General features: G+C 46.2%; 1 protein-coding gene across 1 annotated transcript; it reads right to left on the reverse strand.

The window, feature by feature from the left end:
- Window positions 1-371: 371 nt before the first annotated feature.
- GPR19 (G protein-coupled receptor 19) lies at window positions 372-10,575 on the reverse strand. Its single transcript, XM_037390593.1, has 2 exons — window positions 10,205-10,575; window positions 372-1,789 (listed from the first exon to the last, which is right to left on the reverse strand). The coding sequence occupies exon 2, from the start codon at window positions 1,767-1,769 to the stop codon at window positions 519-521; it is 1,251 nt and encodes a 416-aa protein (XP_037246490.1). The 5' UTR covers window positions 1,770-1,789; window positions 10,205-10,575; the 3' UTR covers window positions 372-518.
- Window positions 10,576-12,110: the final 1,535 nt, after the last annotated feature.

Below are 12,110 nucleotides of genomic sequence, written 5' to 3' on the forward strand. Positions count from 1 at the left end.
TGCTGACTTCATTTTGTGAATAAATAGTAATCTGTGTTTTGTGAGTGCATCCTACTGTACCTCTGGGCAATACTATGGGAATTAAAAAATAAATCAATTTTCCAGAAAAAATTTCCAGGAAAAAAAAAAGAAAGAAAAATAATATATATATACTGTCTGTTTCAATAAGTATGGATGGCTTTGGGTGGATTTGTGCATTGATACACCGTGGCCAATGGACAGGGATTAAAAAATGCAGTGCTTTTCCTTTCCCTTTTTTCCCTACATACAGAGAGTGTAAGAGCTTTTCTGTTTTATAAAAAAGTAATGCTTGTGATTCAGGGAGAGTAGCTCCAAAAAGCAGAACGATAACTGAAATGAACTAGACTGGACACATCAAAATCAATGCATTTAATAAAATAAAACATCTTTTTTTCTTCCCTAAAAGTTGTGTTAAAAAGGTTTAAATATACATGGGTTCAACCAGGAGAGAAAGCTCCTTGTTCTGGGGGTACCTAGTAAATATCCAAACTAGCCAACTAGACAAACGTATTTGGAGGATTGGACTGAATAGGCCAGGCAATCTTCTTTTCCTTTGCTTCTCTGTTGAAAGCCTCATAGATGGAGTCTTTGGTGACCGTTTTGGCAGGAGCTGAGATTTCTGCGATCCCAACGTGATTTTTTTTGGCTATCCTCGAACTGGTGGTGATGGTGTACGCGTTGCTTCTGTAGCATTTCATGGAAGACATGCAAAAAGTTTCTTTCATCCCTCGTCTGAAGTTTGCATTATAGATGGAGTAGAGGGTTGGCTTGGAAGCTGAAGAACTGAAAGAGACCCAGGTGATGGCCAGGAAAACTAAGGAGCTCTTTCTGTAGTCTGTTTCTTGCGGATGCCACAGCTGTACCACGTAAAAAGGAAGCCAGGACAGGAGAAACATGGAGTTTAACATCAAGAACATTTTGATGGTTTTCACTTTTGTTCTTGGGACGATATTCATTGTCCTCCTGACGGTCCTGCCATCGGTGCCTATTCTCCAAATGTACTTGATGATCTTCAGGTAGAAGAAGATAATGAGGATAGATGGGATCAAAAACACCACCAAGAGGTGGACAATACCGTAGATGGCTCCGTCCCAAGAACTGGGGAGAAAAAAGTTGCAGTGGTTGTCGCTGTTGTTGGAGTCATAGAAGAAGAAAGCCGGTGATGCAAATGCAGCATCGAGCAGCCAGGAGGCCAGGATCATCTTCTTGGCTTTCTCCCTGGACACTTTGAAGCTCAGGGGGTAGACAATAGTGTAGAATCGATCCACGCATATGGAGAGCAGCACATATATCTGGACTCCAGGGGTGAGGTACTGTATGTACCTTACCAGCTTGCACATCACGTTCCCCAGCGTCCACCTGCCGTAGGTAAACTGAAGCAGCATGAGGGGCACGCTGGCGACACTGAGGAGGAGGTCTGCACAAGCCATGGAGACAACAAAATAGTTGGTGGTGGATTGTGTTCTCCTGCTCCTGTGGATCACTAAGCAAACGAGGGAGTTTCCAAAGATGGAAACCAGCCACAACGCTGCAAAAAGCATGCTGGCGGCTGCAATTTCCCCCAGCCTCAGCTGATAGGGCAAGGCAGTGTGGTTCCTGCCTGAGCTGGATCCTGTGGGTGACTCCATCATCTCGTAGCTAGCAGGAGGGATGGAGGCTTCTTCAGGGTAGCTCTTGTCCTGCGGCAGGAGCAGCAAGGTAGGGAGAACAAAAAGACCGCTGTTGTTATCCATGCTGTGGGCAAGCATGGCCACGTCTTTTGCTCAGGCTGTAGAAAGAGAGAAGAGAAAAGGTTCCCTTTAACAAGTGTGTGTAAAAAACCTACCTGAACCGATGAAAGATAATATGAAGTAGTAGCTGTCCTGCTGAAAATAGCAAATTTCAGAGGAACGGTCAGAAACAGATGGTGAGACTGCAGCAGAGGCCATTAAGTCTCATGCACGTTTCTATTAGTGGCCTAAGTATTTTAGGACAGGCATTTCTGTCCTCTGGAAGACCGATGTCCCTTTCAGCGATCGAGACTGGTGTGCAGTTTCACCAGTGCTGGTGACCTGCAAACTGAGCAAGTGGAATATGCCCCATTGATCCCAGAAATGAGCTGCACTTCCCAGTGTCCATGAAAGTAGCAAACCCCTCACACCAACAGTGTCCCTGCCTCTTTGACTAGATGGAAATCGGTGAAGTATATAGACACAGGAGGTGTTTCTTTTAGGGCTCTGTTAGCTGCCAAAGAGCTCACTACTACGGACGGATAGTAGTTGAGCTTGGGGAGGCTCAGCATTCACTCCTCTAAGCAGCACAGAGCAGCCATCCAACGAGGACTCTCATTGCTGACTGTAACACCACCCCTCCTGCTAACACAATAATCCGTCTCATTTTTAGATGGTGTTTCTCACCTCCATGGATGCCAGTGTGACCTCTGCATTTCTGAGCGAGTACTGAAATACGCTTCTGGGATCAAACTGTTATTGATCTGTTGTGTAGATGTATTACACACACCATGGTACATTATAGCTATGGCCTTCTGTTTTAAGGAGGAGTGAGACAAATATGGATATGTTGCTAGACAGAGTTTCCAATCTTGGATTTAGCCAGATGGTTGGGTTGCTCTTAGCCTGTTACAGGGATAAAATGAAAAAATAATTTAGTAGCTATGCATATACAAACACTTTGCTGGGGCCTGATGTTCAGAAATATGTCCTTTCAAGCATGGTGACGACATGCAAAGCCTCTTATTAGAAACAGAAAGTCTGTTTCTGCGGGTATGTTGTGTGAATGCTTAATTCACACAGTCTTGGTAATGTGCAAGTTAGATCAGGATTCAATTAATGACCAGAAAATTAAAAAAGTTAATTCCAGAAGCCAAATGGACAAGTTCAAAATGCCACTACCATCCTCCTCAGCTTTCCAAGTGATACAAATTCCCAGCTTTGCTTTCTGAGGTTTTTGTCACTGTTTTGCTGATGGTTTTTGCACTGCCTACTCTAGCTCTGCATCTATCACCACTTACTTTCTCCTCGCTTGCCTACTCACAGTGGAGCCTGAAAGAGCAAAGCCACTCGATGAATTTGGGGTCTTGGCCCTTCTACTGTTTTGCATGTCATCTTCAATAACAGAAAGCAAAAAAGTAGTGGGACGTGGAAGAGGAAAAGAGGTATTAATTGCTTGATGTGGTTAGAGAAGATTTTTTTTACTTTACCTTTTTACACCCTGTATTCATTAGCTGCACTTCATATAACATTGTGTGTCTCACGTGAAGAGCCTTGATGTACAATCAGCTGTACAGCACTGCCATAAATTTAGTGTACTTGAAAATGCAGTGTGTTTGGGAGCAGCATGGCACAGCCGCACGGACACGGCTCGCCTGCGTGGCTGCAGCCGGGCTGCCGCAGGACCCTGCGGTGCCTCTTCCACGCCTCACGCCGAGCCCAGCCACTGACTCTGCATCACCAGAAAGTGGGTTGATGCGTGAGTCACCAGCACTGCTCCCAAAGCAGCTGGCCTTATTTAGCAGCTTTCACAGGCAGGTAGAGTCTGGGAAGCTCAAAACATGACTCAGGTTAAGTTGGACTCATAGCTGAAGCAGTTTGAGGCTAGTAAAAACTGGATTTGTTCCAGGGGGGCATATTATTTTGCATGGCACCCTCTGGTGAAAATAACACTCTGGGATATCAACAGTGAGACCCAGAAGTGGTTGTCGTGGTGGCCGAGTTGCCAGCCGCCTGCAAGGCACACTGCCTGCAGATGATACGTTGCCCCTTGTCCCGTCTCCTGCCGGAGGGCTGTGGGTGCTGCCCAGCCTGGCCTTTGCTTTCCCTTCATCCTTAGTTGCTTTCCCTCATAATTTTCTTAATAGCTTTGCCTGGCAGATTATTCCTGGTTTCTCAGATAGCTCCTGCTTGCCTTTCCCCACCCTCCCCTGGGTGCATCTGCTCCCCTGGAGATACCCTGCTGTCATCAGCTGTCTGCAGGGTATTTGGGCTGCTGTCTCTGGCAGAGTGGCAGGACGTATTAACAGTACAGCCCCCTAAATTACATGTTAGAATTATCTGTAATAGAATAATACATGCAGAGCCTATTAACCAGATAGAAAAGAACAGTATGGGCCAATTTTCTTCCTTAATTTCCCTTCTTGCCATGCAAAAGTATGTGCCATTTAAAAATAGCCTGCTGCACAAATTAAGAACAGTAAGCAGACGAAATTTCTTGACCAATCCTGAAAAGTAGTGGAAGTCAGGTACAAGAGTGAAATGACCTTCTTAAGCTGTTAAAATGTGCAAGCTTGGTAATACTGTTCTCATGATATTTCTTCTGGTGAGCCAAATCTGCTGTCCGTGCCTGTTCAGACCTGAGACATTATTTATGCAGGTGGATAAACCCAAAAATAGTTACAGGGCTGTAGCACTCATAGTACTTTTTTACTGTTGCATTTTTGCCTAAAAGTCAGCCCAACCAGCGTTTACCAGAGAACTCAGGTTATCTGCAAACATGCCTTTGAGAAGACAGGGATTCAGCAGTCCCAGCAGAGAACAGTGTGTGACACCCTCAGAGCCATGCATGGGAAGCTGACTGGTGGGTGCCTACCAAGGAAGAAGAATGGCAAAAGACATATCCAGCTGTCTTGTGTTGGAACTTTGCTAACAGAGAAGGCAGCATCTGAATGGAAGAAGCATTCCTGTGTGCCACCCTTTTCCAGAGAACATATGCTTCTGTTCAGAGCTAGAGTATCTGGTTACGTGTCTCTGGTGGTGGTGGTTTCCTCACTGTGAGTAAAACACAAGAGGCATCAAACGCAGGTGCGAGTAATACTATATTTTGTGATTCTTTCTTCCCTGGAAAAATCCAAAGTCATGCAGCACACTGCCCGCGAGGTCCAGGTGAAAATAATAAAAGTGCAATAATAGGGACTTTAACTACCCAGAGCATAGAATTGCTCTGGTTGAACAGCAATTACTTGGTTTATTTTTTTTAAAAAACCTAAATGCTGATTAACTAATTCCTGCATTCCTAATCATAGAAAATTTTCCCTTCTAATGGACCAGAAGCTGATTTTCTTTTCTATTAAAGGGCCTCTGTTCAATTCTGTTTTTCCTAAGTGGCACTGAGATCAGGATCATACCTTGATTTATGTGGTGGTGCGCTTCTCCCCCTTCTCCGGGCTGTTCTATTACCTGGGAGCTGCTGACTGGGGCTTGGCACCTTGAGGAATGAGTTGGCTGGTTAAGCACCCCTTGACCCTACCAGTAGCTTACTTGGCTAAGGCAGAGAGTGGCACTGTCCATACTTGAACTCCCATCAACTGGTTGAAGCTTGGAATGAGAATGGAGATGGTCAGACAGGTGACAGAATAGCTGTCAGACTGGAAGAGGAATGCTTCATCGATCTGAGTTTAATCAACATTAGAAGTGGGAGTAAATTGAATCAAAATGGGGGCACTTTTGTCTGAATGTACAATGCTAGCCTAAATTCAAATTAACTACCTTGTGTGTGTATTGTCTCAATGTAATAATCCTTTTATAGAAGAGCAGTCTTTTAACTGCTGTTTCTTGCTATGCAGAGATGACTCTGTGCATATTGAGGCCATTTATTACTTCTGCTTCCAGCAGAAGAATGCGGATGCACATGCTTTTGTAAGCCCCCAGCTTCGCTGCCAGTTCTTTTCTCTGGTCTAGTGCTCATAAAAATGCTCAGCTACCTGCCCTAGTCCTCTTACGAAGGCTTTTCTATTCTCTGGGCAGCTCTTCTGAGCCAAGCCTGAAAATCTCTTGAGGTAAAGTATGTTCTTCCTCACTCTCTGCATTCCAGTGCACGGGGATAGAAAACATCTGCCCGGTTTTATCAGGAGAGTAACATGTTTTGAATGCAATAAAGCTTTTGAGATCCATATCTCATATGCTGCTGCCTGCTCCCCTGGCTCTGCCCAGCTGGTGGAGATTCCTGTTCTGCAGCACGGTGGGTGAGTAGCTAAAGATGCCATCACTAGAAGTGTGGATAGGCTGTTTCATGGATGACACTTTCAGTGCTGGTACAATCACAGCTCAACTTATGGTAAAAGCTTCTGAACTGAACTGATGATGTAAGCTGATATACATTACTGCATCTTGTATCAGCATCTGAGAGCCTAGCCTGTACTGCAGCATGAGGTCATGGGAGCTCATGATGGGAAATATGGGTGGAATCAAATACAGGAAGGAAATGTTCTTCGTTTCCAGCACATCTGAAGAATAGATGTTATACTCGGGTACTGTGTGAGCATGAATCTAAAGATTTTTCTGCTGTATGCTTGAGGAAAGTAAGGGCAAATAGACAGTCTCTTTGCCATCAACCTTCGTTGACTCTTCATGTTCTTTCCTGAATATTTCAACAAGGTATTAAAGCTAAGAACAAGGATATAATGCTGCCACACCTGCTGGGAGTGGGGTCAATCTATATATCTTGTACTGGGTGCCTGGGGACAAATCCTTTTTCAGCTTTATTCTTTTAACTTAGCTTAGTAAGTAGTAAACCATGCAGCAAGTAACTAGACCAAGAACAGGGTGAATATATTCCTTCTGGGTCTAGGAGCTCACATCTGGAGTAGCTACTCTGCCTGCAGACCCGTAGCACTGGGTTTGAGGTGTGGCCTGGAGCCCATCCATGGGCCATGATTTTGATGAACATTCAGGGTTCAAAACCATGCATAAGTCACAAGTTACTGCCTACTGGCTGAGTCTCCTCAAGAGACAGTGCCATCTTTTGAAGCTTATTGTGGTGTGAAATGTTCTGGGAGCAATGGCTTTTCCCTGCATCTGAAGTCAATGGATTTTTCTCCTGTATTTGCTGTGGGTTAAGGCTGACATGCAGGCGGTCATTGTAGGTCTATTAACCTGAGGTGAGTTGCTAAAACCCAGTAATTTATTCATGCACCTAAGCCCTAGGAGTGTGTTTATTCCCTGCTGGTGGTGGGAAGGAGCCGTTATAGTAACTGCAGATTCCATGTATACCCAACATCATGCTCTGGTTCAGGGACAGACAGTGGTAAAATGTGAGCCAGATTTGTGCTCAACGCTGCACAGGTAGACACCCTTACCTCCTGAGCATCTGCAGGGTGAGGGGACAGGTGTAAGTCTTCAACCAGCTCTATGCTGAAACACATGTGGAGTTTGCAACCCTCAGATCTGTAGAAAGGATGATCTTTCTGGAGAGATAGGCAAGGTCACTTGCAGTGAGAAGTTAATCCTCCAGCAGCTGTAGGGTAGGGTCATTTGTAAGGCCCAGGGAGGACACAGCCCTCCTTGGCGACAGACCTGGGCTGTGCTGAATGAATTGTTGGGTTTGCCATGATCTTTGGACTATCTGTTTCCCCAATCTGCCCGCTCTTGCCCACAGCCCGGTCTGGCTAGTCATAGGAGACACACATGGCGTGGTGCTCTGGAAACTACCTTATCAGCATCATGTGTGCAACACAGTGTTTACAAACAGGGACACAGTGGTTATGAGTCTCCTGTTACAGGTGTAACTCTTCTTCTGCAAGGGAAAGACCCACAAGAGTTTTTAAGTGTCTCAGAGCTTTATTCTATCCTCCAGCTGCTGTGACTAGTAGGCAAAACTCTAGATCAGCACTGTTCTAAAAATGATGGCAGAACCATATCTGTGCCCTGTGGAGGCATGAAAAGTGGGAGCAAGGAGGAGAGGGACCAACCTAGTTTCCAACTCTGCTGTCAAAATAGGTTCCACCCATTGGAGTTGTCCAAGAATTGTGTGGAGAAGCTTGAAATATACCTTTGCAGGCTGCTCACCTTCTTTAACAGGGATGGAGTCTGTCCTTGGACATGGCTAGGCTGGACCCTTTCCTGATTCAGAGGTAAAAAAAAAATATGCTCTCTCCCACACACTTAAACTTATTTTGGGCAACAACAGGCCCTGCCCACAACACGGCACACTCTTCTGCTTGACGAGGGGAGCACAGTGCTTACCAGGGCTGGTTTGCCATGGTGGGTGTTGACAGATAAGCTGTGGTGAATCTCATACTTGGCTGATTTCTTTGCCCATCCCTTGGAAATTCTCACTCTCTCCCTGCCAAGTGTCCTCTCCCCTACAGGGAAAACATGCCATGTGTATAAAGGGAAAAAAGCAGCTTCAGTGAGGCCTCCAGCAGCTTAGCTCACCCTCTCACTAGCGGGGAGCACAAATTCTCCTCCTAGGAGAACCTTAGGGTGGGGGTTTTTTGTTGCTTCTATATGAAAAGGTCATGCAGAAATGAATTCTTGATAATAAATCTTGTGAAAGCTGCTTTCTCACCACATAAGGATTTAATATGGTAACAGAAATTTTACACTGGTACAAGCATTTGTGCTGGGATGTGAAAGTGCCTGTCATATGGCTCTTGACCCTTCTCAGTAATGTATATCTGGTGCTCACACGACACAGGTCACCTGTGCCAGAGAGATACAGTGACAGCAAGTGGAGTGGGATTATTAGCACTGGTGGCTAATAATCATGCCAGGGATAGAGTTGCTAGAGGTCTTAAGATGCTTCCTTCCAGGAGTACTTATCGGATAGGAATGAGAAGACCTGAATGAGCAGTAGGAGAATGTTTCCATGGGCCTCTGTCACAGGATGTGGCCATTAGTGAGACCATTTTATAGCCTTCCTATACTAACTTTTCTGGAGAGGCTGGGAGGGCTGAAGGCCATGCAAACCCCATAGTTAGGCTGGAAATGCCTGGTGCAGAGATAATTGATTGTTGGAAGCAATGTCCCAGCTGAGCTAGGCTCAGGGAGGACAAAAACAGGTTAGGAGAAGTCACTGAGTCAAGGCGCTTGCCTGCTGATAACCCCTGAGCTGGAGATGTCTTCCTGGGCAGAGGGGCAGTTGCAAGAACTGTGTTGGCTGCCTGTCAGATGGAAAGTCTAGGGAATGATGGAAGCTGCTGGAATGGAGAAATCCCAAACACACAAGCGCTGCATCATGTGTTGGTGTTGGGAGAACTGTGTGTGTGGTGGGGAGGGGGAGCAGGCTCTACCTGAGGATGTCAGTGGGTTATTTTGCATTGTCTGATTGAAATTGCTCTCTAAATTGTTAAACACCTGAGGGAGGATGCCTGGTGGAGCTGCAAAGGAAATGCAGATGGAGATCATATGGTGTGACCCAGATGAGGGAATTGCACTGCACAGCTTTGCAAACAGAGGCTTCACAGGAGAACTGCGGGGGAGTAAGAGTCTGCAAGCTCTTACTTTAAGCTAAGGAGCAGAGCTCCCCAAACGTGTCTAAGGTATAGAAATCCCTCCCCTTATTGACTCATCTGAGACCAGGATGTTTAAAATTAACTCATAAATCAAGCTTCCATATTTAGATGCCCAAATACAGATTGGCTTCTAAGGATGCTTCTAGGTTGGCATCCAATTTTTCTGCAAATGAAGCCGCTTGTTCAAATGATTAACAGTGGCTTTAACAACAAATCTTACAGAGCCACATTTGAAAATCTTTGCCAAAAAGAACTGGCTATGATTCCAGCCTCATACACACAAATGGCCTTTTGAAAGCAGAAGGCAGTTCTACTTCTCCCTTACTCTGTGGAGCCAACATATTGTTTGACATGCTGGAAGCCAGCTGGATAAATGCGAAATATTGCTATGCATTCTTAGAGAGTATGTGCCTGAATTAGCAAAAACAGAATTGCCTTCTTGCCTCTGTTGGCTACAGATAAGCAAAGATTACTATGCCTGTGGTGTTTCCCTAAGTAGCTCCCACACAGAAAAAAAAAAAAAGGAGACAACACTTTCAGGAAGGATGATTTCAAATTAATGACTGAAAAATACAAAAGCAGCTGTTTAGTGCAATAACACGAGGGTGGAAGAAGCTGTTTGAATGTACCTAGGGACAGAAAAAACCAGATGAGCAGATCAGTCTGCTCTGTCTCAGTAAAAGTCATTTTCTACTTTCATTGAACTGATCATGTCAGGGGATTGTTTTAAGACAAGTGATAAAATTTAAAAATAACGACTATAGATTCACAGAATGAATATTTGTGCAGAAAATATAGATAAGCTTTCCGCAGTAATTCTCCACACCTCTCTGCTTTCAGCAGAATCAGTTTAAAATTCAAGCCCCACAAGAGCATTTCCTCCTGAGGAATGAATCCTCCTTGCTAAAACCCAAGGAATTCAAACGCACAGAAGTAAATACAGATAAGAAAAATTACCGGAGAAGATCATCCTGCTCGTCTCTGCAAAGCGAACTCTCCCTTTAGGCACAGCAGTGTTCGGCACAGCAGCTGTCCATCCACATATCTGCTCCAAAGGATAACCCCGGAGGCGCTGGTCTCGTCCTGTCTCAGTTACGCCAAGTGAAGGCACCTCTGGCAAGGTGCCAGCCGCGCTGGAAACACGGGAGGTGTCCGCGTCCTTAGCGACCTCTGCCCGGCTGCCTGTGGGCGGGGTTGCCAGGGGACGGTGGGCAGCGCTGCCCCGCTTCTGTGGCGGAGGGAAAAACGACGTTCCGCAGGGCTGGCCGCTGCCAACAGTTTCTCTCCGTGTCATGTGGGACGCGGATCACGTGGCTGTCCCTCCCCAGGACCCCGCCGCCCCCGGCCCTCCGCGCCCCCGCCCCCCTCCGCCCCCCGCCCCGCCGGGCCCGTCAGCACCACGGACAGCGGCGCGCGCCCGCGCCCGCAGCCCCGGGCACCGCCCCCCCCCCCCGCCCGCCGCGGGCCCCGGGACAGGGGGCGGCCCCGGGGGCAGGGGGCAGCCCCGGGGGCAGGGGGCAGGCCCCGGGGGCAGGGGGCAGCCCCGGGGGCAGGGGGCAGGCCCCGGGGGCAGGGCCGCCCCATGGCCTGCGGCGGGGCTCGGCTGCCGGCGCTGACGTCCTGGTTGCCATGGCGAGGTGCGGCTGCTGAAGAGGATGCTTCTCTTCCACCATGGTCGCCATGGGACCCTGCCGATTGAAAGAAACGGAGCGAATGAATAAAGAGAGGAGGTGGAAAGAATATTTAATCAGCTTCCTCTGGGAATGTGTGTTCTTTTTTTTTTTTTTTAATTCCCATGCAGATACTGGAACTCTTTAAGGAAAAAGAGAAATCCGACTCTCTGGTCCCCCCATTTAGCACTGGGCACTTTTTTATCCCATGTGGAATGGCACTGACACCATTTCCTGACATTCTTTGCCACAGACACTTTTTCCAAGCCAGGCAGCAGAGTAACGACCCTCCCCAAGTCTCAACGAGCCGTCTCTCGCAAACACTTCTCCTACAGAGAGGCACCGGCTCCAGAAGTTGTATTACACTTTAAGTTTAAGGAAGGAATGTATCATCTGAGCCCTGACAAACTTTCTGCCTGTGAGCTAGTCCAGAAAATCGTTCCATGCATGGATTTCTGCTACTTCAGGATTTCTCATGAGGTGCATGGGTAAGCTGAACCAACAAGGCTGATCCCAAGGCTGGGTGTTTTCCCTGGTTTCCCTCATTTTTCAATGGAGAACCCCAAGTATATTTTTATAATTTTTTTACTAAAAAATTTACAAGGCAGTGAAGGAAAAGTACGGTTGCTTATTAAAAAACTACTTTCAAGTAAGAACATTGAAATAAATGGGGGGTTTTTTTACAAGTAATTACTGCAGTATAGTTTGATTTCCTATATTTTATATTTTTAAGCTACATTACATGCAATGGAGAAGGTATCCTGGGAATTAAGTCAGCAATATGGAATAGCTTCTATTCAAAGAATGGCTCGAATAGACTAGGACTGTTTTGCCCAGTTAGAAATGGGTAAGGTGTGGGCAGATTTGATAGAGTCAATGACACGAACAGTGTGAATAGGGACTATCTGTTCATCTTCCAATAGAAGAACTTGCAAGGGGGCATCAGATGAAAGAACCTGGTCCAGAACACGCAGGAAAGGGGGGTTCCTGGAAGTGTGGGTGTAAATCCGTGGGGCTTCTTGCCAAAGGATGTTGTGGATGCAAAATTTCATGTGAATTTGATGGGAGCTTGAATAAATGTTTGGAAAAATGCTAAATAGCTCTAGACTGTCCTAAACTAATAAACCACATCACTTTCCAAAAAATCATCTGAGCTCAGAATACTTGGAGATTGGGAGAATTCTTGAAGAAAG

The sequence above is a fragment of the Falco rusticolus genome, chromosome 5 (assembly GCF_015220075.1).
Source record: "Falco rusticolus isolate bFalRus1 chromosome 5, bFalRus1.pri, whole genome shotgun sequence".
NCBI classification, from domain to species: Eukaryota; Metazoa; Chordata; class Aves; order Falconiformes; family Falconidae; genus Falco; species Falco rusticolus.

Coding starts and splice junctions, on each gene's coding strand:
- GPR19 (XM_037390593.1), bottom strand. CDS start 1,769: ATGCTTGCCCACAGCATGGATAACAACAGCGGTCTTTTTGTTCTCCCT.